General features: G+C 44.4%; 1 protein-coding gene and 1 long non-coding RNA gene across 2 annotated transcripts in view; one reads left to right on the top strand and one right to left on the bottom strand.

Annotated features, from left to right (window-relative positions):
* On the top strand, nucleotides 1-25,589 carry TNFSF15 (TNF superfamily member 15). The gene is made up of 4 exons (XM_055579457.1): nucleotides 1-245; nucleotides 14,971-15,013; nucleotides 15,922-15,969; nucleotides 19,551-25,589. The coding sequence occupies exons 1-4, from the start codon at nucleotides 21-23 to the stop codon at nucleotides 20,003-20,005; spliced, it is 771 nt and encodes a 256-aa protein (XP_055435432.1). The 5' UTR covers nucleotides 1-20; the 3' UTR covers nucleotides 20,006-25,589.
* Nucleotides 1-27,440, bottom strand: part of LOC129650698 (uncharacterized) — a 130,284-nt gene that overhangs the window by 1,486 nt on the left and 101,358 nt on the right. Inside the window, exons 2-3 of the long non-coding RNA XR_008713938.1 lie at nucleotides 861-928; nucleotides 198-348 (exon numbers count right to left, since the gene is read on the bottom strand). This is a non-coding gene — a long non-coding RNA (uncharacterized LOC129650698). The remainder of the gene's footprint in view (nucleotides 1-197; nucleotides 349-860; nucleotides 929-27,440) is intronic.

Raw genomic sequence — 27,440 nt, 5'->3', positions numbered from 1 at the left:
ACTCTAGGAGCAGCAGGAGCATGGCAGAGAGCCTGACACTGGGCTTCAGGGAAACGGCCAGTGTGGAAATGCTGCCGGAGGATGGCGGCTGCAGGCCCAAGGCCAGGGCTGGGCTGGCGTCCAGGAGGAGCAGCGCACGCTGGCCTCTGACCTGCTGCCTGCTGTCGATCCCCATCCTGGCCGCACTCACCACCTACCTGCTCGTCGGCCAGCTCCGGGCCCAAGGAGAGGCCTGTGAGCTCCGGGTAAGTGAGACTTCTCGGTGACCTGGGGGTCCGCAGACCTCCGGAGGCCACCTGGCCACTACTGCAGCTCTGGACAGAGCTCCGGGATCCATCACGGTGCTTGCTTCCACATGCAGAGGAGAGGTAGAATGTGAGGGCTGGAGAAGTCCAAACTGGTTTTTACTCTTAACATTGCCAGGGTATGAATTGTGCTTTTGGATGTTTATTTTGGAAAGAACTTCAAGCCACATATTTAGATACTTATAATGTACTGATAATTTGGGGGTATTCCTTTTCTTTAAAAAAAAGCTAAACTATGGGGGGAGGAAGTGCAAAACTAATACATAGTTGTCAAAAAAAGAAAATACAGATAAAGGGAAAAAGATAATTATCATTACCCATAATGCATGAAGGTGACTACAATTAACATTTTGGGGTATTTTTCAATAAGATGGGTTTATTTTGAGTCTCCTAATATATTGTGATTTTATTTATTGTTAGTAAATTCACAGCAGCATGATGACATAGATGGTTGTATTATATTGCTGTATATGTATGTGTTATAATTTATTTAATCAACCCCCTTTCTTGGGTTTGGAAATATTCTTTATCAAAGCTCAAAAGAGAACCTCCTACCTGATTATTTATCTCTCCGGTCTTGGTCGGGATGGGGTGTCACGGAGCTTAGTCAAAGAATATTGGGTCTAGGAAAACAATGATGCAATGGTTGGAGAGTGCTGACAGGTGATGGGGGAAAACAGTTCCAGACTAGGAACTCCAAAAACCTCAAAGCCTGAAGAGCGTGTCATTCAAGCAATACCCTTGTAAAAAAAAACTCTCCTGCATAATCTGTGATAAGTTATTTAACTTCAGTCCAAAGTATTAAATTCCAGAGGGGAAAACAGGCTCTTCAGTTAGTTTAACTGGAAACCTGTTCTCTAAGCACTGCTGGTGACTTGAAAGCAGAGACATGCTGAACCAGTCGTGGTGAGCGTGTAACTCTCACCACCCATCAGGGTCAGCAGAGATTAGGACCCTGAGACTGACACTGGCTGAGATCCGGACACCAGCATCCATGGCCATATGCCACGACCATTCAGGGAATGTAGAAACAGGCAGACAACCAGAATTGCTGCTCATAATTACAGAACAGGAGGGCATGGGGGTCTGGGCTGTGACCCTAGACCACTGTGGGGCTGGTTCCTACAAAGTCAAACTGTAGAGTCCAGTCAACATTCTGGACTTTGTCCCTCTTTAGCCAGAAAGGGTCGGGTGCTCTTGAATGAGGCAGTGAGTGCTTTCCAACCTGAGCTCTCCTTGGTTCTGATGGAAAACCCTGTCTCTGCCCCAAAGGACTGCCCAAGGGGTGTTGATCTAAAAGTCCATCAGGTGGGATGCTGTGGTCCCTCAGGGGGCAGTGATGTACCCAGTCGGAAAGGGAGTCCAGGCACAAGCTGGCACTAGACAGGAAGCCCTGTGAGTGAAGGAACCACGTGCCTGCCCTGTTGTAGGCACTCAAGAGATGCAGAAGTTAATATTCCGTTCTGTCATTGCTAAATCAATCTCCCTGGAGAGTGAACATGTGGGGACTTTTGGAGCTGTGGTTTGGTCAGGTTATACAAGTTCTTGGTCAGAAGAAAGAGAAAGGGAAATGAGGTTAAGGCTGGGGAGCATGCAGGAATTGGAGTCCTGAAAAGAAACACCAGCCCTATTCAAAGAAGAGACTTAAATAAGAATGTTTAAAGAATTTAAAAGAGGTTCAAAGAAAGGTCAATTTGCTAAAATGCAGATGGATTAATGGGAACCACAGGGCTGGCAGCATCCTGGTGCTACCAACGGTATAGTTGGTCACCGCCTCTTGACCTGAAGAGGCAAACAGAGGGAGGCGCTTTAAAAGAACCCAAGGAGACCTAACTTGTAGGAGAGGGCCTGCCTGGAGGGGCAGCAGGGAGGCAACAGAAAGCGGGCAAGGGAAACTCTGACCAGTGTCTGGTCCCAGCCCCTCACCCCATTCGGCAGAACTCAGCTGGAAGCTGGGTTCAAAAGAGCCAGGGAGGCAGCCTGCCAGGAGGGAAGACTCGCCAGGCACAGGACCGAGAGTGGACCCAGAGAGGCTAGCAGACAATAACTAGCTCAGAGGGGATGGAAGACAGTGGGATTCAAGAAGGAAAATCAGTTTACCAGGACAGCTTGGGTAGACATAGCAATGAAATGTCAGGGTTCTTAGCCGCCCGACTTTGAAGCCCAGCTCAGGAGCTTCCGGTTGTGTGCATAAGCATGAGGCTTCTGTGTGTGCGTGTGTGTTTGCCTGTTCCTCTTTCTAACAAAAAGGATTCTAATATCTGTGCTCTGACAGCACTAATAAAGCACGCGCAGGTGCAGTTTACATGCTGGAAATGTGGGGAGAGCCGCAGAGCACGTTCAGAGCACTTGCCGCCACCGGCTGTCACACCGAGTCCATCCGAGCTCCCTGCAACTGGAGTGACAGCTGTGGCAGCCGAGTGGCTTCCTCCAGGGGGAGAGCCAGCGTCCAATTTCCCTGTGACGGAAGGCGGTCTTGCCACTCGGAGCCAGGTGCCCACCTAAATTAGGTACCTACCTTTGCACTGTAACTGGGAGGCTGGGGTATTATCTTTCCTGATGTTCACATTTCAGAGAGATGCTCCCAGGTCCAGGGAGAGGGTGGCAAGAAGAGACCTATGTGGTCTTTGAAAGAGTTTCTATACATTCCAAAGCAGAGAGAAACCACTTATGAGTTTCCTAACATAAATGCTCGAGGAAAGAGGAAGGGAAAGAAATTTCTCTTATTTTGAACAAAGCTTCTTATTTTTCATTTGCACTTGTCCTTATGACCTAGATGCCACAGTTAGTAAGACCTAGATCCACATCTCAAACCCAGATCTGTCTCCCTCAGAGCCTGAAACATTCCACAAGCCCTGCAGATACAAAGCCCCACTGTGATCTGCCTGAGGGGACTGCCCCAGATGCACCTAGGGGCAAATCACCACGTTCCCCATCCTCCCTTCCATGGGCTTCCCCTCTGTGTCCCCGTCCTCGCCTCCTCCTCCTCTTCACCACTCCCACCCAGCCCCACAACCACCATCTGCCGACAGCCTTCAGTGAGATCCACAGGATCTGAGCTTGTTTACGGAATGACTTTTCAGGCCCAGGCAAATCAATGCTAACACAAGAAAAATTAAGAGAAGGGGGTCACCCAGACCTTCAAATATATTCACAGGCCTGAAGAGCTGGCTGAGCAGCAGAGGATAAGCTGATGATAACACGTTAAAGACAATAATGAAGATACGCTATGAGCTCCCATCTCACACGTGTAGCGTGAGCTCATAAACGTGATCCCACTGGACGTTCATCCTAACCTAGAGAGGCAGTGAGGGGGGAACAGAAGCATTTGGCAGACGGGGAACTTGGAGCGAGAGTATCGGCGGAGCACCCAAGGTCGAAGACTAGGGGGATAGAGCAAAGCCTCAGAGTTGACAAATCCAGGGTGCCTTGGTTTCTTTGTTACCTCCCCTCCTCCACCGCCCCATCCACAATCAAGCTTTCAGCCAACAAAAGCACTTTCCATTTGCCCCTTTGCATGGATGAGAGAGGGGATCACCCTCATGTATTGGGGAGTTGAGGAGCATAGGGAATAGGAGAACTCTGCAAAATGAGAGATCCTGTAAAGAGGGGCCTGACCCTGACTCTCCCCATGGGAACCGCAGTGATTCTTGGGAACCTCTTCACTGCACTGCGTCCTGGCCCCACCACGGTGGCTTCACCTTTCACCCCTCACCCTTCTTCCCTGCCTCTGGTTCCTCAGCCCCTCTGGCTCCCCAAGGTCCCCTCAGGGCTCCAGTGCTCTTGCGCGCCAGGTCCTCACCTGGCCTCTTCCCCCTGTGAGGGTTGCACTGAGAGACCGCCTCATTCCACCCACGGAACAACGGTAGGAGGCCAGCATCCCTGAGGATCTTTTCTAATCTACCTCAGAAGAGAGCTGAGGCTTGAGAAGAGGAGGCTCAAAGGGGCTTGAAAGGAAGAGAGTGAGCAACGCGCAGAAGCTCCCCAAGTTTCCATTTTCCCATCATACCCACCCCACAGAAGAGCCCTAAGGATGCTAAGGAAACTTCGTAAAGCCCCTCGAAAGTACTTGGCAATCTAGGCACTACTGGGTGTCTGTCCCTTCCTTTCCCTTAGTAGCAGGGCTCTTCAGAGATTTATAGAAATTAAAAGATGGCAATGCCCTTAGTCCAAGGGTCAACAGCTATGACCCATGGGCCAAATCTCACCCAGTGTGTGTGGTGGAAACACAGCCACACCCATTCGCTTACGCAATGAACATGTTCACACTGGACACATTACACGCTGGACATTTTCATACAAACAGCAGAGTTAAGTGTTTGTGACAGGCCCTGTGGTCCACAGAGTTAATATTTACTACGTGGCCCTTTCCAGGAAGTGTTTGCTGACACTTGATCTAGTCGAATGTCCTCATTTTAAAGTTCAGGAAGCCAAGAATCAGAGAAGGGAAGGAGAAGTCCAGGGTCACAGAGCAGGTCAGGGGCAGGCCTAGAGCCAGATCCTACGTCTGTGTTTGCTTGGCCCCACTCTACCAGAAAACAGGACCAGTTCCTTTCTTGCTGGGTCCCTAGACTAGACTTTGGAAAAGCAACAGCGACTTGTGAGTAGTCTTCCAGGTTTTTCTTAGCAGCAACAAAAACGGTCACCAGCACTGTTAAAAAAAGAAAATACTTTAAACGGGACTCTTCCTTCAGGAAATGTGTTAGGGAAGATTCAGTGTGACATATTATCCAGTAAGTTGCAGAGATGAAATAAAAATTAGATTTGAGAAGGCTGGGCTAGTTGCCTTTAGATGAAGTGATCATAAATATAGCATCAATTAAATATATCGTGGTCCTTTCATGCAATGGGAAACTAAAAATGAAGCATCTCATATGAAAGGGTGGGACTTTCTGGAAGATGTATGTTAGGTGAAAAAAACCAAAGTACATAACAGCATATAGAATGCGAAATACTTCATCTTCTGAAAAAACAATGTATATTAATATATATGGATGTGTCTATAAATGCATAGACTATCTCAAGGAAGACGATTAAATAGACTGATAACTCTGTTAGTATCCAAGTGGGGAAACTGAAGGGGCTGGGTAACAAAGGAAATAGGGAGATATTCTTGAACCCATAACATTTTGGACAAAATATATTTGTTACCTATACAGGAAAAAAAAAAGAAAATTAGACACAGTGAAGCATTTGAGACTCTTGAAGCATGCTAGATAGATTTGCATTGTGGAAAAACCGTGAGTCAAAAATTCAAACCCAATTTGAATTCTGGCTTAGCCACTTCTTAGCCATGTTACCTAATCTTCCTGGGCCTCAGCTTTTTAATGTATGAAATAGGGATAATTAGAAATAAAACACTTAAAGTATCTGGCAGGGTGTGGAGTATTAGCAGTCGTAGCAGCTAGGCTCCGGGAACTTCCCTGCTCATGGAAATTATGTCACAAGAGGACGATTTCAGCAGCCTTCCTGGAATCTGCCATCAGCAGTCCAGAGAGCAGGTTCTGGCACTGGAAGGCTTTTCTTGGTCTCTGATATTTGTGAGCTGTCTTCGTACCTCCTTCTCCACCCTGGTCTTGCCCCCTTCACCCATACTCCAATGCATCTTTTCCCAGCTGCTCTTGAACACAGCCCGGGTGTTCTTTTGGCCTTTAGTGGCCTTCTCCATCTCTGACTCAGGCCCAAAGGTACCCGGAGTCTAGGCCTTCATCTTCCCTCCAGTACAGAGTCTGCGCTCCAGGCATAGCTGAATGCACCGCACTGGCTCAGCCCGAACCCAGCACAGATCCACAGGTTGGGCACTCAGTGCTGTGTGATGAAGAGTCAGGAATGCCACAGGAGGCACGGCTTCCCAGGGCTGCACCACCATCAGTTTCAGTCCTTTCCTCCAGGTCCTACCTCTAGAATCATCTGCATGCACTCTCCTCACCTCTCCTCAGTCTCCTCCAATCTCAGTTCCAGCCTTTCCTGAAAATCCCTGCAAGGCTCCTGGTTCTTGTTCCCTGCACCCCTCTTTCTCCTACACATGGCCCCTGAGACATCCTGGTTTTGCTCCAGGTCAGCGGGACCCAACAGTGATGCCAGCTCAGGCTTTAGCATGGTACACACTACAGGGAAAGCCATGGCCCTTCCAGGCCACAACTGTGACCTTATTATAATTTGTGGACTTCCCTGGAGACTCAACGGTAAAGAACCCGCCTGCAATGTGGGAGACCTGGGTTCAATCCCTGGGCTGGGAAGATCCCATGGAGGAGGGCATGGCAATCCACTCCAGTATTCTTGTCTGGAGAATCCCCATGGACAGAGGTACCTGGTGGGCTACAGTCCTTGGGTTCACAAAGAGTTGGACATGACTGAGCGACTAAGCACATTATAATTTATTATATACCAGACTCCATTCTAAGCTTTTTCATATTCAGTTTTGAGACAAGCACATGAGGTCACGCCTATAAAGTTCTTAATGTGGGATCTGGCATATAACACGTGCAGTGAATGTTTACTGTTGATGCTTAGTGCATCATCTCAGTTAATCCTTGAAATCACACAATGAAGAAAGTACTGCTATTATCTCTGTTTTAGAGAAGATGAATCTGAGGCTTAGAAAATCTAAACCATACACAGAGCGATACTGGGATCAGAACCCCTGTGCGTGTTCGTTCCTCTTAACCGTGATGCTAGTCTGCCTTTGAGTATAAAGCCAGCAAATTATTCACTTTCTGGGGGTAGTCAGAGAGGATTTAAAGATGATACCCTAGAAAATGCCTTTCACGTAATAAGTGCTCAAAAATGCGACTTCCCTTTCTCCTCTGGAGACACCTAGCAGTCCCTAGCACACAGAAGGCATTCATAAGTGTTTCCTGGATGGAGAGGAGAATGGAAGAATGCACAAGGTACCTGATCTCCCTAAGCCTTAAACTCCCCATCTATAAAACAGAGAGAGTAACACATTTTCTTCACAGCATTGCATTGAGAATTCTGCACAATGTCCAGAAAGCTATTGCCATACAGTAGATGCTCCACAGACATCATTTCTCTGCTGAGGCCACCTTTAAGTGCTTTATTTCACTGAAGCTGTTCCCTCTGCTGGATGTAAGGATTAAGCCCCTTTGCTTGTCTAGAGGAAACAAAGTTGAGAGAAGTGCTTTTTGTAAACTGCAGAACCCTGAGCACTCAGTGGCTGCCTCTGCTGTAGCCTCAAGGAGTCTGGGCACAACTGGAGGAGAAGCCCAGCCCACTGCCAAGGTCAAACCAGAGGCAAAGTGCAGAGAATCCAGAGGAGGTGAGGGTGCGCTGCAGAAATGAAGGGAGGGCAACTGAGCAGGTATGTGAATTGCACACTTCCGCTGGAGCTCCTGGCTACTGACTCCATGATCCATCCATTCCCTCTTTAAAATAAACACACATCACTCAAGGCCAGCGTCCTCTTCTAACAGAGCAGAGGCAGCCCAGCGGCAGCAGCACCGTGCCTCTCAGAGGTCATCCCCCAGCCTGGTGTCCTTAACAAGGCCCCGCAGCTGAAAGCAGCAACAAGCATGGGCTTTGAATGGGTGAGGCTATATCCCAATCCTTCAACTCCTGTAGACTCAGCAAGGGCAGGAGTCTAGAAGCAAACTGTGGACTAAGGAGGCCTCCTGTTGGGAGAAGGAGAGAGCCGTCCAGAGGGTCAAAAGGATCCAAATGTGCCACTAATCATAAAGAGACCCAAGGGTGGCTTCTGTTTACCACTGCAGCGGTGGGGATGAAGGGAAGGTTTGTGGAACTGTTGTAGCCACACGTGCTGGGAAACAAACTCACTCAGAAGGACAATGCAGACAATGGAGTGCAGTTTATTACACCGGCAGGCCCAAGGCAGTCTCCTCTTAGCCAAGGACCCCGGCCAGTTTTTGTGAAAACCTTATATAGCCTAAGTGTACATGCCCAAACCCACCTCCCCAAATTCCCTGAAACTAGTCTGAACAAAGGAAAAAGACAGATACAATCAAAGTTAACCCGTGATTCATATGCCTTAAGCCTGAGTACTGGAGTGGGTTGCCATTGCCTTCTCCAGATAGTTAACAGTGGACAATTATCAATAGGCTTGTGGTCATATCCCAATAAGCATAATAGAATGTATGATTCTATTCAGTTGCACAGATAATTAGGGTATTCTTTTAGGCAATGGAGAGCCCTGGGGCTCTTCCTTCCGAGGGCCTGGTTTTCCAGTTGGTATGTCGTTTCCATAGATACTGGGCATATAGCTCAAAGTCCATTAGTCCGGCCCAAGATGGAGTCCTGCTTTCAAGATAGAGCCTGTTCTGTTTCCTCCTTCAGAACCAACAACACATACCATAAGGATTGACTGAGCCCAAACAAAGAAGGAAAATGAATCGGCTTTCTACTCTAGCACATGGTCTTTCTTAGCCATCACAACAGTCTTGGGAGGAAAGAATCAGTTTGCTTTCACTGATGAGACTGTCTCATTGAGGTTATCATGTTTATGTGCTTAGTCATGTCCAACTCTCTGCGACCCCATGGACTGTAGCCCATCAGGCTCCTCTGTCCATGGGATTCTCCAGGCAAGAATACTGGGATGGGTTGCCAGTTCCTCCTCCAGGGGATCTTCCTGATTCAGGGACTGAACCTGCGTCTCCTTCATCTCCTGCATTGCAGGTGGATTCTTTACCACTGTGACCACTAGGAAATAATACAGCTGAGATTTCCAACTTTTGTTGGGCTGCAAACACCACATTCTTTGCCTTGCACCACTTGGAGTGTTCCATGTAAAGCTCCATCCAGCATACCCTGGAGGAGGATGAAATGAAATGGCCTTGGCATCAAACATTTCCTGGTTGGGTATATCCTTGTGCAAGTTCCAATAGGAAATTGCAAAAGGAAAAGGCAAAGCAACAAGCATCTGTGTATTTCTCCTCGAAGTGCTGGGAGAATGTTATGGGTCATAAAGCATTTATGCCTTTGCAACTGTGGTATTTATGTGGTATTTATTTATTTATGTGGTATTTATAGTATTTCCCATAGTACAGACTACGGGAAAAAGGATAAGTGGGTCATTAGTTAAAATATACTCAAGGGATTTTTCTGGAGAAATGCCAATAAGAGATTCTCAAAGACCATATCACTTCAGGCTCATCCATCATGTAGTCAGCTAATGTTTATAGGGCTCCTGACATGTACCAGTCTGTACTTGATCTAAAGGTTCAGATCCCTCCCCCTCTTTGCCTTTGACTTATAAAGATGATAAACAGGTGATAACCTCTCCTGAGGGCAACTGGAGTACTAGATGAGGCAAGCACAAAAGCACTAATAGTACCTGGCACCAAGGAGCCCTCAACTAGATTGCAGTCTCCTCCTTCCCTCCATCCTTCCTTTTTCCTTGTTGGACGTATTACAGAATTTCCAAAATGTCTGAAGTAATAGGTCATGGTTAGTTTGAGTTGCTGCCGCTGCTAAGTCACTTCAGTCATGTCCGACTTTGTGCCAACCTATGAACTGCAGCCTGCCAGGTTCCTCTGTCCATGGGGTTTTCCAGGCAAGAATAGTGGAGTGGCTTGCCATTTCCTTCTCCAGGGGATCTTCCCAACCCAGGGACTGAACCCGGATCTTTCGTGTCTTACCTGCTTTGGCAGGCAGGTTCTTTACCAGCCAGTTTCCCAGGTGGCGCAGTGGTAAGCAGTCTGCCTGCCAGCGCACGTAAGACACGAGAGACGCTGGTTCAATCTGTGGGTTGGGAAGATCCCCTGGGGGAGGGGCATGGCAATCCACTCCAGTATTCTTGGCTGGAAAACCCCATGGACAGAGGAGCCTGGCAGGCTACGGTCCGTGGAATCGCAAAGAGTGGACCATGACTGAGCACACACACGCTATGGAATCTATATGCACCATCCCCTCAAAAAAAAAAAAAAAAGCAAGAAGGGGAAAAAAATCAAATGCAAGTGAAAATTCCCTGATCTATAAGAAATATCTTCCCTGCTGACTCAGATGGTAAAGAATCTTCGTGCAATGCAGGAGACCCAGGATCAATCCCTGGGTTGGGAAGATCCCCTGGTTGGGAAGATCCCCTGGAGGAAAAAATGGCAACCCACTCTAGTATTCTTTCCTGGAAAATTCCATAGACAGAGGAGCCTGATGGGCTATGGTCCATGGGTTCCCAGAGAATCGCAAGTGACTGAGCAACTAGCACTTTCACTTCTACCTTTATTAACTAACTTCATAAGAACTAAAGGGGAAAAAGCATGAGTTTGCTTTGCTTGGGCTAATAAATACCAAAGTAGCAAGCGTCCTACTCTCTCATCAACATATATGCTGGTGTGCAGACACATTTGCATTTTCTGATTCTGATCCTGGCCAGCTTTCAACAAATATTTCTAGAGCTGTGACTATGCTCCAAGCAGAGCCTGATGAAAACAACCTTTGGAGGCCTCTGTACTAAACGATTATGGCTATCCACTTCTGCCTAATCATTTTTTTTTTTTAACAAAATCTCAAAACTTTGCACATATTTAGAATATGTGCAAAGTTTTGGATTTCTAAGTTGTAAAATTCTGGCTAAAGTCACTGAAACTGAATCTTATTCCATCTTCTGCTCTCTCTTCTGTCTGTCATTCTGGTGCCTGAGCATCAATTGGACAATCCAGTGGGAGAGCCAGGCACTGTCTGAGGTGCTAGGAATGTGGGGGTGAGCAAGCCAGACCAAGTCTTGCTAGAGAGAGAAAAGCCATAAGCCCACAAATAAGCAACAACACTTGAGGGAGTGATAAATGCTCTTAAGGGGGAATAAAACTTGGATCCTTGTTCTCAGCCAGTGATTTGAGAAGGCATTTAATGGGAAATAGATAACGTATATTTCTCAGGGGTGCTCTTGGATTCCGTATCTATTCAGATTTCTGAGCTAATGTTGCAGTAACCAGCATTTCTCAGGAGCCATCACCTCCTTGGTACCCCAGAATAACCAAAAGTGATAAAGAGGACTCAGAGTTGGAAGACAGTAAGCCACTTACTGACATTTTTTCTAAGCAACCACCTTGAGAGCAACAAGCATTGAGCCAGGACACATACGTAAAGCTTGCCTCGAAAACTTTGTTTCATCCTCTCAAATCTCCTGTTTATTCATTCCTGCTTCTCATCACAGTCATCTTCCTTCCTTGATAGAGTGATTATTAAGAGAAAAAGTGGACTTTTCTGGTGTTACTGTGCCTAAGAATCCTCCTGCCAATGCCAGGGACACGAGTTCAATCCCTGATGCAGGAAGACTCCATATGTCATGGAGTAACTAGGTTCATGGGCCACAACCACTGAGCATGCACTCTAGAGCCCATGTGTTGCAACGACTGAGCCTGGGTGCCCCAGAGCCTGTGCTCCTCAGCAAGAGAGGCCACCACAATGAGCAGCCCACGCACCACAACACAGAGAAGCCCCCACTTGCCACAACTAGAGAAAGCCTGTGTGCAGCAACAAAGACTCAGTACAACCAAAAATAAAAATAGATAAATCATTTTTTAAAGAAAGAGAGAAATAGCAATGGAAGGCTTTAGATGTTGTTCTTGGAAAGAGAGTCCCAGCTGACCTTCTTCTTGGAGACTCTTGGAATGCTTTGTTCTTCAAACCTGCCAACTGGCAGGCACAGCCTCCTGATGTGATATCCACAGAATGCTGGGTGGGCCACTTCAAACCCACACACATCCATCCATATATGAAAATAAAATATGTGCTCAAGTTACAGAAATCCAGCAGAGCAAATAGGGAAATGAGTTCATTCCCAAATTCTTGCTAAAGACAATCAGACTCTGAGCCATGAGAAATGCTCCAGACTCTTAGCTGAAAGTCTGCTTAGACAAAAATAAGCGGGATGTTCACAGAGATCTCTCAGCGAAGAACTAAATGAAGTAGAAGGCCAACCGGGGAAGGTACCATTTCCTACACCAGGGGATGTAACCAGGCTACCCAGTTCTCTCTGAAAATTCACCTTCAGTTTTCTACCTTGCCAAAGGAGCAAGTCCTTTATCAGCTGTGTCAATAACAAGTAAGGAAACAGGCTACAGAGGAAGCTCATTTCTAGGCTGCTTTCCTACCTACCAAGCTCATCCAAGTTATTCATGCTGGATAAGTCATCATGTTGATTGGGTTTAAGTGTTCAAAGATGATTGTGTTCATGGCGCTATGCTAAAAGCATATAATGAGTTCATTTGGCAGCAGAAATCCCAGTTTCCCAACTGCTCCTGTGCTCTGTTGAGCCTCTTCACTCTTGCACAAGCTTCTGGTCTTGTCTAAAATTGTCATTATCTTTATTATATGGCTAATACCTGTACAACTCAGTTCAAGGGTAATCCCCTCTGATTCCCCCACTTCTGGGCCAAGTTCCTGTTTTCCAGACTCTGTGTTTCCCCCACTGCCACAGTACATGGAACCTCTAGCACTTATCCATCCACCTCAGCAGATGAGGAACTTGCCCAGGATTAGAAGGAATAATGGCTGAGGACTTAGGATTCCGGAGTCAGTTGGCCTGGGATAAAGCCCTGCTCCTCCACTTTCCACTAAGAAAGTGTCCCTTAGTGGACACTTAGTGTCCCTAGGCCTAATTTTCAATATGAGGATATAAACAGCATCCACTGCAGAGACTCACTGCCAGGATGAAGGAGGTAACGCATATGAAGGGCTTAGCACAGCACAGTGCCACTACTCAGGGAATAAATAAGGCTGCATTTACTGCCTTTTTCAGGTCTCTTGAATCATTCACTTAGTTGCCTCTAATGACTGGAGTAGAGAGAACTTGCTGCTTCTCTTGCTCAGTCGCTTCAGTTGTGTCCGACTCTTTGTGACCCCAGGGACTGTAGCCCACCAGGCTCCTCTGTCCATGAGATTCTCCAGACAAGAATAGTGGAGTGGGTTTCCATGCCCTCCTCCAGGGGATCTTCCTGACCCAGGGATCAAACCTTTGTCTCATGTGTCTCCTGCACTGCTGGCAGATTCTTTACTGCTGAGCCACCAGGGAAGCCAAAGAGGACATGGAAAGGGATAAATAGTGGATAACAAGGCTGGGATGGCAGCTGGGACTTTAATTCCAACATAAGCATTTAGCACTGTGTCTGAAAGTTTATAGGGGGCACCGAAGGTTTAGGAACAGAGTTGTGTCTCAAAGTGATGCTTTAGAAAAAGCCCTTTGAAGGCAGCTTAAGAGATGGGTTCAAGAAAAGTAGGAACCAGGTGGAGGAAGACCTGTTAGGAGGCTGTGGGAAGGATCCAGGAGAGCAGTGTGCTGAAACCTGGAGTGGAGGCATGAATGACAAAATTTTCAAAACAAAAATAATACTTGGCTTCGTGGAAGAAGAAAGCAGCAAGCAAATGTCAGGCTTGGTAACTGAAGAGGAGCAGTAGTGGGGCCATCCACAGAACTCGGAAGTGGAGAAAAGGGTGCTGGGAAGGCGAGAAAGTCACTAGACAATTCGGGCGGGCGGCTTCTAGTAGAAGTTAGGCAACGTGTCTTGAGAGTAACACAAGCCTGGTGGTCTGGGCTCTAACAAGATCACTGTTATCACAGAACTGCTCAGACCTAGACCCACCAACAACCCAGTTACATCCATAAGACCACATATGCACATGCATAGAATCCATACATACAACATGTGTAGACACACAGATGCAAAAACACAATGACTTACACCCTCTCCCACTGATAAAACTGCCTTCTCTCTTACTCACAGTTTCTCATTCACAAGCACACACACACATACACACATGAATTTTAAAATGTAAAATTAACCAAGTGTTCATGGTGGCACTATGATCAGTGGTCACGTGGACTATGTAGTTACAAGAACCAAATCAGAAGACTCAGAGTTGAGTCAAAATTACAGCAGAGAAGAGAACATTGATAATGTAAAACAGTGATCTTATTTCTAAACTAAGAACTTAGTTTTGCTCCTGAGTTCGTATGCAAGTCTTATGAGTGGTGGTTTTTCATTTCCTAGGCCTTCTCCATACTGACTCATACATCTCTGACCCGGGAGTTATCTGTTGCTGGGGATGTTATTATTCCCATTTTTCAAATGAAAATGCCAAAGCTTGGAGTGGAAGTATCTTGCTCAAGATTATACGGTTAATAACTGGTGGAAACAGGATTCAAATCCAGTCCGTCTACCCCCCAAAGCAGTTATTCTTTAACTACCCTTTGGTATCTGAAATGGCTCACAAACTAGGGTTGCAAGAATGAAAAAGTCTTCATATATTACAAAGCAATACGGCAGAATTGTGGAGGGTGATGGTGAGAGAGTATAGTCATTTCTTTTTCAGTCTCATTTTTTGCAATAGTTCCAATTTTTAAATTGTGCTGAAGAAAAGAAAATAAAGCAAGTGTGGCTATTTGTTCAAATAACAGAAGCAACGATAAGATGTCAGAGTGCCCTAGAATGGAGCAGGAAAAAGCTCTCAGGACAAAATTTTAAAGCTGAGCTTCAGAGACAAGCCTAGGAGAGAGAAAGGTCATTGGGGTGCTGGAAGAGGAAAGGAGAGAGCTTGGGTGCAAGACTGCCATCAACCCCATATTCTCATGCCCATCTCCCTTATCTCTGAGGACCAAGGCTGGGTAGCAGCAGCATCTTAACTGCACTCATGATATGAGCAGTGGGTCAAAAGGACCACAGATGACCTGAACCATGTCTTTCTTTCCCAACAGACTCCAAAAGAGCAGGATATTGGACCTTCGCATCAGCGAGCTTGTAAGTGTGTTCATATTTTATGCCATTTCTTGTGGGGTGCAAGAATGTTTCTTGTGGTTCTGATATGTGGGAAGTTCAGATGTAGACTCAGAGGAAAAGTGAGGCTCCTCCTCAGTCACTAGGAAGGCAGAATGGTGCCATGGCCAAGTGTATGGCCTGTGGAGTTGACAGTCCTTAAACAAATAATTTCACCTTCCTCGGTCTCAGTTTACTCACCTATAAAAATGGTGATAATGGTACCGACCTCCCAAGGTTAGTGTGGATTAACTCCTGGAAAGGTATTTTTGCAATACCTAGCACACCAAATGTATGCAATAATTTTTCTTTTTATCATCAATAACATCATCTTTATTACTACAGTTAGAACACAGTTATCCAATATAATCATCTCTGAGAACTGATAGGGAAACAGAGGTCCAGAGAGGGAAGGGGATTTGCCAAGGTCACATAGCTACAGAGCAGTGCCCAGCTAGATCTGTTAGCACATTCAGATGGCTCAGAGGATACAGTTGAAGGGACAATGAAGAAGGCCAATCAGCTCTCACAGAACAGACAGAAGCAAAGGAAAGGCAAGATGAGCCTTGCTGAACACCAACCATGTGCTGGGAATCACTTTGAGCACTCATCATCCATGGTAGGAATTGATGTGCCCATCTTAGGTATGAGAAAACAGAGTTTCAGGTTGGATAACTTGGCCAAAGTCATGGGGTCAAGGTTCACTTGTGTTCAAGATTATTTCTTCTGAGGCTGCCCTGCCCCTGGGGGGAAAAACAAAAACAAAAACCCTGAAGCAAGCTGGAGGAGAGGAATGCTTCTCTCCGGTTGCAGGCACCATGCAACTCCCCAAACGCTGTCTTCACTCCAGTCACCCTCCCACTCATACAAGCATTTTTCTCCTTTCTTTACAGACACACCTCCTGGAGCTGACAGGGAGAAGCCAAGGGCACACCTGACAGGTAATTCTTCTGAGTGTGTTTTCAAAGAGGCTAAGGGCCATGGACCTGAGGCTTCTTTCAGTGTTTGCCAAGACTCAAGTGTGTAGCTTTAAAATGGAAACCACACCCCTTGGTAACAAGACTCCTCTCAGTCAAGGGTTTTCAGATTTCTTCCTCCCTTGAAAGGTCCAAAGCCCCTTTGTTTCTTGGGCGTTTTCTTTCAGATTCTATCAGTGCTCCTCCTTCTCTATCATTTCTCCCTTCATTCTCACACTTGGTCATTCAGAAATGACTTTCCTCAGATGCAGAGAGTCACGTAATTATAAATCTAGTCAAAGATCAATGTTCCCCTGAGTTGCCAATTTACTGAGTCCATCTGTGCTCTATCCAAGATGAAGTTATTGGGCATTTACATTCAGCTAGGTATTTCTAAAGAATTTTCATTGATGTGAAAAGATTAAGAGCAATCTCTTAGCATCACCAGTTAGTCAGATTCCCAAGTTTAGTGCTGACATTCCTGACACCTTGTGTCTGGAGTCACACATACTTCTAAGACTCCAGAGATGAGAGCAAGACAGTGCAGAAGGATGTGTTAAAAACTCACTGAAATACTAGAGCGTTAAAAGAAGCATATTCTTCTGACCTATAACAAAGTCTGCAACCCACAAAGGGATATCCCTGTGGCCCACATTTGCCTTAATGTTTGACCAAGTGGGAACTGTGGTGAGTCCTAAGTGAGGATGAGGGCCAGGGAGATGTCAGTTGCTATCACTCACCACTTACCTATGAAAATGGGAGATACTGAACAGGCTTGGCAGGAAAATCCTAGACACCAAGTATGAAGATGCCACTCCTTTTCCTATTGAATGGGGGGAATGGAAATTGGGACAGGAATCTATCCCAGGTTTACTGAGCTTTTAATATGTCTCAAGCACCACTGTTTTCCCTGGTGGCTCAGGTGGTAACAAAGCTGCCTGCAATGCAGGAGACCTGGGTTCGATCCCTGGGTCAGGAAGATTCCCTGGAGAAGTGAATGGCAACCCACTCTTAATATTCTTGCATGGAGAATTCCATGAACAAAGGAGCCGGGCAAGCAACAGTCCATGGGGTCTCAGAGAGTCAGACACAGCTAAGCAAGTAACACTTTCAAATACTAAACACTATGGTAGACATTTTACATTCACGATCTCTATCAACCTGTGTATCAGCCCAATAAGATGGGGAAACTGAGGCTCAGACAACTAAGTTCACTTTCCCAAGTCACAGGATGAGGAAGAGTTGAGATTTGAGACTGACTCCAACTATTTCCACTACAACATACTTGCTACTCAAAGTCCTGCTTGCTGCTGTGTTGACCTAGCTAATTGCATACCAATTTAACAGAACTGACTTTGTCTAGAAAATATATGTTTTTGCTTCTAATCATCTGAAATTAAGTTTTGGTTTTTTTTCCCCTAATTTTTGACTGTACTCGGCACACGGGATTTTAATTCACTGACCAGATATGGAACCCGTGTCCCCTGAAGTGGAAACGTGGTGTCTTAACCACTGGACTGCCAGGGATGTTCCAGATGACTTTTTTAAATCTATTGCATTACCCACAAAGAAGGAGTAGAGACTATCAGAGGTCACTGGTAAAAATGGCTTTTACAGATTTTGCAGAGAAACAACAGAGCTGTCCAGGGGCCACTCAGTGCAGGGATCAGGAAAGACCACACACATTCTAAACATGTGTCATAATCGCAGAAGAAGTCACAATGTAGTCAGCAATGGGAAAGACACTTCAGAAAATCCGGGAACCAGGTTTTGGTCACTTACCAAGTGAGAAGTTTGCTGAACACTTCTTTAAATATAACCTATCCCCAAACTGTGGCCAACAGTACATAGTGGTTATTGCTATGAATTTCAAAAGCAGTTGTAGGAAATTAAAATGTGTTTTTCTTTTTTCTGAAAAGTACCAGTTTTATTGCAGGTTATCTTATTCAAAATCAATGGTTTGAATCAATGGTTTGATTCAATTTTTTTCTGCTATAGACAAAACCTCATAAAAAGCATTCATTCATATGTTCTATATAATGTATGTGAAAATGAAAATGTTAGTTGCTCAGTTGTGTCCAACTCCTTGCAAGCCCAGGGACTGTAGCCTGCCAGGCTCTTCTGTCCATAGGATTCTCCAGGCAAGAAAGCTGTAGTGGGTAGCCATTCCCTTCTCCAGGGCATCCTCCCGACCCAGGGATCAAACCCAGGTCTTCTGAATTGCGGGCAGATACTTTACTGTCTGAGCCACCATTTTAAATAATGCAAACATAAAAACATATAAAGTATATATAATATGAAAAAGGTTTATTTTTAATGTCAAAATGAAAGATGTTAGCTTATTTGAGGAAAGAGAATAAATATATATAGAAGTAACACTGTATCCAGCCATCATGATAAAAATGTCCACGTCTCTTTCATTCATCTGCTCTTTAGAACAAGACTATGAGAGACCTTTGTCTCCAGTTCACAGACAGGAGACTGAGTTTCAGACAGAAGAGCCTCCATGTTATAGAGTCAGGATTAGAACAGGGCCCGGGTGGTCCAGAGTCCCTGTCTCTTTCACTCCTCAAGTCTGTGGTATTTTGGCTTACATTTTGTCCCTTTTGATGTGAGAGAAGCATTGCAAAATCTTCTGGATCTCTGGTGTTCTGCATGCTAATTTTTTATTAATTACTGCCTGTGTTTCATGTGGCTTTGGAATAGGCATTGGAAGGGAGTGATAGGGAATATGACTCTCTCTGACATCTCTCTCAGTAGCAGAGCATTTCCGAAACCAAAAGGCTAGTAAAAGTGAATGTAGTTTAGAGGACGTTCCTAACATACATCATCTCTTAATCCTTTCCACTGGTATTATCTCCTTTTCCTTTTCGTTTTTTTTTTTTTTTTTAATGTTGTTCTTTTTTTTTGTTGTTTTTAAGGAAAAGTACATCAAAAAACAAATCCTCTTTAATAAATACTATATGCAAAAGGATTATTGCAAAGTGGGGAGGTCGGAGAGGGAAGAGGCTTGCAAACGGAAGGATCTCAGACCATAAAGTCTGCAAGTTTCTCAAGAGATAGGCTGAAGGGTTTTCCTTTTATAGAAGGGAGTACATACAGCTAAAAAGAACCACGTATGGGGAAGTGGGATGGACATTTGGCTTGATCAGCTCAGTGAATGCTTTATCCTGAAGCCAGCATATTTTCAGGAGGCTGGCTCAGGTTTAGGATCAGGTTGAGGGTGGACAGAATTTCAGGTGCCTGGAGCAAGGAGAGTAGGAGATTTTTTTTTAACCTTCTTTGGTTTCCAAGATCAGAGGGCTCAGAAAAAATTCCAATTTATCAAACAGGAAAATTCAAGTCCAGAGAGGCCAAGTGATTTGCTTGAGGTCCCCTGCCTAAGATGTTACTCTCTGAACAGAAGTCTATGTGCATTCACACATCCTCTACTCATTCCTTCTCAAGGAGACTGTTAGCATTGGTTTTATCCAATCTGTTTACTCTTTGAAAATAATGTAAGATTTTTCTAAGCAAATTCCTTAGGTTCTGACACAAGCAATGAAACCACCCTCTTGTCTTTGCAGTTGTGAGACAGACTCCCATGCAGCCCTTGAAAAATCAGTTCCCAGCTCTACACTGGGAACATGAACTTGGCTTGGCCTTCACCAAGAACCGGATGAATTACACCAACAAATTCCTGGTGATCCCAGAGTCGGGAGACTACTTTGTTTACTCCCAGGTGACATTTCGAGGGACCACATCGGAGTGTGGTGAAATCAGCCAAGGGAGGCGACCAAACAAGCCAGACTCCATCATCGTGGTCATCACCAAGGTAACAGACAGCTACCCTGAACCAACCCAGCTCCTAATGGGGACCAAGTCAGTGTGTGAAATAGGTAGCAACTGGTTCCAACCCATCTACCTAGGGGCAATGTTCTCCTTGAATGAAGGGGACAAGCTGATGGTGAATGTCAGCGATATCTCTTTGGTAGATTACACAAAAGAAGATAAAACCTTCTTCGGAGCCTTCTTGCTATAGTGGTAAGACAAATGTCATTGTATGGAGGTCCTCTGCTTCTTAGGTCCTAATTTTCCTCACTCGTAATTATAACCAGGAGGCTTTGTCAGAGGATAGAGACAGCAGTTAAGAAATTTAGGGGCCAAAAATTCATACTTTATGTACCTAACTGATGAGAATACTAATCAGAAAAAGGCAGAAGACAGCAGACCTATTATCAGAACTGCTTGGAAGAGCAGTGAGTTTCTAAACATTAAAACACTGATCACCAAATGAATGGAACATTTCCATGCCTGGCTCCTATGCATTTGTCAAGAAGAGGGCCTAGGTACTGTTCAATTTTATTATGCAGCATTTGCTTCAGTTCAGGAAACTTAAAAACAAAATTCAAAGCCCCAGAAATAGTCCAAACACTTGAGAGGCAAAATCCTGCATCAGTTCCCCCAAACACATATTTTAATGCCTTACCGGAAAAAAAAAAGAAAAAAGAACTGATATTTCTTATAAATGTTCTTCAAGAAAAGGAATTAATTTTCATGCCATCTATGAAAAAACTACCTTTATAACAAAGTTGATTGATCCCAAGAGACGATGGACTTATTCCCTGGAGGGAAAATGCCAAAACTACTTTACCCAATGAGAAAAACTACCTTTCTCTTTATTATGTACACATGCACCAAAACAAGCAACTGTGAGTTCCACATGCATATTAAAAATACAACAGCACCTGCTCAGCACTGTTCTTGAGTACCTTTTATGTGTGTGCTAAACCAAAACACACTATGAAGAATGAGACAGACTCTACCCAAATGTATATGAATACCTGGCTCCTGGTCAAATGCCACTCAGTGTATTTCAAGGTCTAATTCCAACTCCGAACAAGTATCACCGGATACTGTTAAACAGAAGATTTCTGGAGGTCTCCTCACTATGTTAGACAACCAGCTGATTAGGCCACTCAAGAAACTTGAAGACAAGAGTTCTAGAAAACAGACCACCCATATAACAAAGTCGATTGATCCCAAGAGACGATGGACTTATTCCCTGGAGGGAAAATGCCAATCACCAAATCTGGAGATGTTAACTGAGATCTGCTTTGAGGTTTGACTCACTGTATATGCAGAGTGTTATATGGGTACTTTGAAAATATTCAAAGGGATTTAAATGTGGAATTGGCTCATCAGCCCAGCCAAGGTGTCTTTCCTGAAGAAGAGGCAGAACACTCTCCTGTGCTTCTATGAGTTCATATCCTCTATGATCCTCAAATCTGTATGATTTTCCTGCAACCATATGTCAAAGGTTGGAAGGACATTCTTGTTCTCTTAGCCTCTGTTGATTTGTCTGTAAAGGAGGAATCCGTCAATTTGTTTCCCAGGATCAAATGCGCTCATGGGGATGAAACATGTTAGCTTTGAGCATTCTGTGAAGCCCGCGAGTGTGTCAGTGTGACTTGGGGAGTGGTCTCCAGCACCTTGGCCTTTGTTATAGATATCCCCTATTGTGAGAGACCTCACAGATGGGTCTGAAAGCAAGCCTGGCAACGATATCACTCTTACTTGGGCTTCCCTGGTGGCTAAGCTGATGAAGAATCTGCCTGCAATGCAGGAGATCTGGGTTCAATCCCTGGGTTGGTAAGGTCCCTTGGAGAAGGGAACAGCTACCCACTCTGGTGTTCTGGCCTGGAGAATTCCATGGACTATTCCACGGGGTCACAAAGAGTCGGACATGACTGAGCAGCTTTCACTTCACCTCACTCTTACTCGTTACCTCAGAGGCAGAGACGTGTGTGATGGGGTTCCTGAACACGATGACTAGTGGAGCAGTACTTGACCAACACTTGTTGAGCTATAAGTAAATAAAAATTAATTTCTTAGTTGGGAGGTTAAGGCTCTGAAGCCCTGAGTTTCTCCAAACAGTCAGCAAAGGGCTCAGCACGAGCAAAGAGCAGGGCGTGGTCCCTTCCACCTGGTTCAAAAGTGTCTTTACAAGGGAAGTGAAGCTTGCATCCTGAAAGGAGGTGGGCGGGCAGCAGAGGGCCTGGGGAAAGGGCATCTCAGTCAGAGGAATTACCCTTTACTTAAAGCAGAAAGGAAAGGTTTCTCAGTAACTACAAAACCAGCTTGATAAGAGAATGTTCCCTCTACCAACTCCTAGAACAATAGTTACTTGCAATTCAGCAATGTTTTTATCAATGACTCCAGCCTGGCTCTAGGTCAGAACTAACCCTGTTAAGGAAATAAAATGCTCTGTCTGCATCTGCATGTGAGCACCAAGCAATCTCGGATGTGGAAAAGGATTTTCACAGAGGTGCCCAGAGTGGCCTGCTCACTTTGCCCTCCTTTGAAAAGAACCCCTTACCAAGGGCCTTCAAATCTTCCCTCTGTTCCATAGGGAATCTGGTGAATTTGGAAGTTTATCCAAAAAATAGGAATTTCCTACTCTCCTAAAAGACTTGAGGCTTTGGAAAAATCCCCACCACATATTTGTTTTGCTCTTGATTACTGAAGATTGTATTTTGCTCAAGTTTTCATTGCTGAAATGAAATGTTAACTTCTCTGTTACTGCTGAATTTGTTAAATCCTCTTTGGTATTCCTTTTATTGTTCAAGTAGGCCAAACATTGCTAGTGGGACTCAAGTCAGAACTTCTGTTTCCTTGGCATTATTTCCATGACAAAAATTAGTACACTAGTTGTGAAAATGAGGTGAGGGAATGCTTTTTAAGTTCGTGATGGTCCCCTAAAAGGAGTAAATGGGGTGCATTCAAAGATTTAGAAGGGGAAAAGGAACATGCTCACATGCTTTGTAAAATAGTTAATTTAGGGAGAAAATGTTTTACTGGTTCTAAGTCTATGAGAAGGCTGAAATCAAATCAATTCCACAAACATTTACTGAGTACCTACTTGCCCTGGGGATACAAAGAAAAATTATTTTCTCTTCTGATGTGTTCATTCTAACTGCTTAGCACCCCCACTGTCTGTAGATCTTTTAATTTATTTTGGTTGTATTAGCTAATTAATTTGCTAGCTTTAGGCATGTGGGTATTTTCTCATTATGAAAATGGGTGCCGTTTGATGAAGGATAATCATTAACAAAATGACTTGTGCTTACCCTAAGTGGTTTTTTAAATAGCTATTCAAGTACAGTTCTCCATAAATAAAAGGGGAGAAAACAAAGATACTTTCTGTGGTAAAATCCACTAGCTAAGCCACATATAGAAAAAGGTTTTTATTATCTCCTGGACTAGAGAAGATAATCCATCAACACCAATGACACTATTATAACTTTGGGGATAACTCAAATGTTTTGAAAAGCCTGTGTTTCTCAGCCAGTACAGGAACCATGATCAAAATGCATGAGGTCATTAGCATTTTGACGTGGTTTGGATCTATTTGGCCCAACAAAATTGCTTAAGCTACTAAACTTCCTAAATTGTTTGGCTAAGGTACAGTAGGACATGAAAAGGTGCACTTTCACATCCTGAAAAGCGTCTGGTTCAGTTCAATAACAGGGCATGCCAGAGCCCTGGGCTCCATTTCAATCAAAGCTACGCCACCCCAGAGGAAATGCCACCCCGGTGATTGTCAGTAACCCCTCTGGATTGTAAAAGTTCAACTAGCTCACTGCAACAAGGCATGTCTGTTGCCAAGTTTCTCTTGCAAGGTGTTTTCCCAAGTCCTTTCCCAGTCGTATTTTCATGATTGTGACATTGGGGATTAATTCTTTAGGTCAGGACTGTTTATACGCTGCACCTTGCCAAACACATGCAGAAGTCACTTTCCTCAAGATTTCTTGCTCTCCCAGGACCCAGAGCCCGGAAGGATTCTGCCATTTTTAGAAGAAATTTTTTAAAGGATGCACCACTATCCTGGATATTAAGAGCGATTGCATCCTGTTGGCAGCTGGGCCTGGGAAGAATTCAGTGAACTATTAACCCCTGAATGCTTCTGTTCTGACAGTGAGAGAGTGAGGGTCAGAACAGTCACATCTATGCCCTGCCTGACTCTGACAACCATATTTACAACTTTTCAAGCTCTGATACACATTTGCCCCCTGCCATCTCTCCTTCCATCATCCCATTTTAAGAAAAAAGTACCATACCAGCCCATTCGGAACTTATTCAGGACCACACAATGAGCTAATGGCAGATCTGGAGCTGGGATACTAGCTTCCTGAATCATAATCCTAGGCTCACCAATTACCCTCTCCTCTTATTAAATAGTACTCCTCTTAATAACTGGAGGAGAAATTAGAGGAAGACGTGAGAAATATCAAGTGTCAATGGGGTGATGTAGGAAGGGGAAGAGATTTCTTTCTTATTTTCCTAGAAGAAAGAACTAAGGCTAAGAAGTTGAAGTTACAGGGTCACCATTTCTGCCTTGATATCCAAATGAACTTTCTATCCCTCAAGAGAATGTTCCCAGATAGTGAATGTTTAGTCCCAGAAGATATTCAAGTAAAGGACTCATCTTGAGGCTTTTGTAGAAACCATTCTTTCATTGAGGTGAGAAGAAGAACTGAGTCAAAGGATTTTTGAGGTCTTTTCCAAATCTTTGTGGCCATTTTTAAACTGATTTTTTAAGTCCATTTTTAAATGGACTTCCCTGGTGGCTCAGACAGTAAAGCATCTGTCTACTATGCGGGAGACCTGGGTTCCATCCCTGGGTTGGGAAGATCCACTGGAGAAGGAAATGTCAATCCACTCCAGTACTATTGCCTGGAAAATCCCATGGACAGAGGAGCCTGGTAGGCTACACAGTCCATGGGGTCGCAAAGATTCTGACACGACTGAGAGACTTCACTTTCCTTTCCTTTCCTTAAATTGATTAATGTTCTATTTGATTATTAAGAACCTGGAAGGCCTTGTCAAGGGTTCAGGGCTTCTAGCCTAGAAGTGGTTGCCATTTCCTACTTTCTCAGAGACTGTCCAACACAAGGGACTCTGAGATCGTGACCAACAGAGCATGTCATGGAATTTTAGAGAACTGTAGAGTTTATTTCTCCAGGTTACATCATTTTAAGGATGAAGGAACCCAGACTCAGAAAGGTGATGTGAATGGCCCAATGCCAGGCAGTAACAAGTAGCAGTGTGAGGCTAGAAGGCATATCTCCTGACATCCAGACTAGTAATCTTTCCATGTCACCCATGACTCACTTACTTTCTTGAGCATCTGTCACATGACAGCACTTCCCTAGATGCCAGAGAGCCGAGACAACAAAGAATACGACGGGCGAGTCCCAGGCTTGTGTCGTATGTGTTCAGGTGGAAGGAGACAAACGATGTTGAGTAACTAAAGAAGTTGAACTTCATCAGATGACTTTATTTGTAAAGTCATGAAATATGTAATCTCCCCCCTTTTGTTTCAGGGGTGAAAAGATTAAACAAATGTTTATCTGGTTTTAATGATAAGCCCCATGTGCTTTTACTGATTTTATGTTTTATGTTAAAACATCACAAACCCAAGGTAAACTGCATATTGTATGCTGTTGGATATGTTCTTAATTAATCCCATGTCTCCCGGCACTACTGTATGTATTCAATCACTGTGAATGGTATGTTGTATGTTAAAGTATTTAATAGATGTAACTTAATAAACTGGCATTGAAAGCCACAGAATTTTAATAATTAGACCAATTCTTTTGTCCATCTGTGCATTTATTTTTCTTTCTAGATTAAGGTCCAAAGATAATCTCTTGAAGTTTTAAAATGCATCTAGTTCTCCATGTATTTGAATCCAAAGTGGCAACTGATTTTTCACAGGTTATAATAAACCTTATGATAAATTGATTGTGAAGCCCAACAGATTGTACCACTCTGGTCAGATGGAGGAAAGGAAGAGAAGCACAGAATATGATGAGTTCCTTTCATGAATTAGGAGATTCTGTAGTTAAGTGGCTTAAGCTCACACTGAACATCCCTAAAAAAGGAGAAAAAAATGCCAGAGAAAGTCATATTAGTATTTGATAGAGCCAGAACTTGGACCCAGATCTTTGAAACCACACATTCTGTCACTCATGACAACAGCAATCAGCCAGAACTGAAGGGGTTAAACTCATTCATCTCTTTCCATTTCCAGAGCAGTATCTGGAGTCACCACTGATGCTCAGCCAATATTAGGTTGGACCATATTAAATTGCCATTTCTGTGGGTCAAAAAATGGTCACATTGAAATTTCATTTGTTTACAGCTAGTGGTTGTAGGTAAAATGAAACATGGATTGAGGGAGAAGACGATAAGTCCTCCTCCAAAAACTCAGTCTCAAAAATTTCCCTCTCCCTGGTGGCTCAGATGGTAAAAGAATTTGCCTGCTTCGTGGAAGACGTGGGTTCGATCCCTGGGTTGGGAAGATCCCCTGGAGTATGGCATGGCAACCCACTATAGTATTCTTGCCTGGAGAATCCCATGGACTCATGAGTCCATGAGGTCGCAAAGAGTTGGACACGACTGAGCAACTTTCACTTTCAACTCCTGGGAGTGATAAACCATTTTTTATACTTATGGAAAAAAATGAAATATTTCCCCTAAATGTATTAAAAGTCAAACGTCCACAAAAGTCATAATACCAAGTTCTCCAGATGAAAAATACTGGAGAACCAAATCCAGCTCCCCAAACACAATTTTTGTTCTCAAAAGGACTCTAATCCCTAGGAACTTCAGAACAAAGAGCAAAACTAACCAAGTGTTATACATTTTGACTGCCATCCCTGTTTACATTGCTTCTATCCACTCCCCCCATACACATCAAAATAACAACAACAATGATAATGGCAATAATAATAATGCTTCAGGGTGGAACTGTAGAAAACACAGTGGATTAGAGTCAATGAACTTTGGTCCAGGCCCCGGTTTGTCACCCGGCAAATTCTGCCACCTTGGGCAAACCACTTTATTTCTATGAATCTCAATGTCCTCCTGTGAGAATCATGAGTGAGCGCGTGCTATGTCACTTCAGTCGTGTCTGACTCTGCAATCCCATGTACTGTAACCCACCAGGCTCCTCTGTCCAGACAAGAGTACTGGAGTGGGTTGCCATGCCCTCCTCCAGGGGATCTTCCCAACCCAGGGATCAAACCCTGCAATGCAGGGGGATTCTTTACTGTCTAAGCCACTAGGGAGGCCCGAGAATCTTGAGTACAGAAGGATCAAGTGAGCTAAAGCCCCTTCCATTTGTAATTTAGAAACAAGTCTCAATAATTCTATGCTCATAATGCTTGACTTTCAAGTGAGCTTCCCTTTTTCAGTGTATTGGGGGAGACAAGAGGGTTTCTCCAAGAGAAAGCAAAATTCCCCGTGTACCATATATTTCGAGTACGTTACACTTGGCAAATGGGGACTTTTCACTCATCCAGGGCAGGAAATGGAAAGGTGGGTGGGACTGAGACATATACTCCAGGGTCAGTGAGTGCTGTGCCATCCTGACGGCACTCTTCCTTCCCCTCTGCTCCCCCAAACCACCA

The sequence above is a fragment of the Bubalus kerabau genome, chromosome 4 (genome assembly GCF_029407905.1).
Source record: "Bubalus kerabau isolate K-KA32 ecotype Philippines breed swamp buffalo chromosome 4, PCC_UOA_SB_1v2, whole genome shotgun sequence".
Lineage (NCBI taxonomy): Eukaryota > Metazoa > Chordata > Mammalia > Artiodactyla > Bovidae > Bubalus > Bubalus kerabau.
The sequence above is the reverse complement of the archived record's forward strand: the minus strand, read 5'-3'. Positions and strand labels throughout refer to the sequence as shown.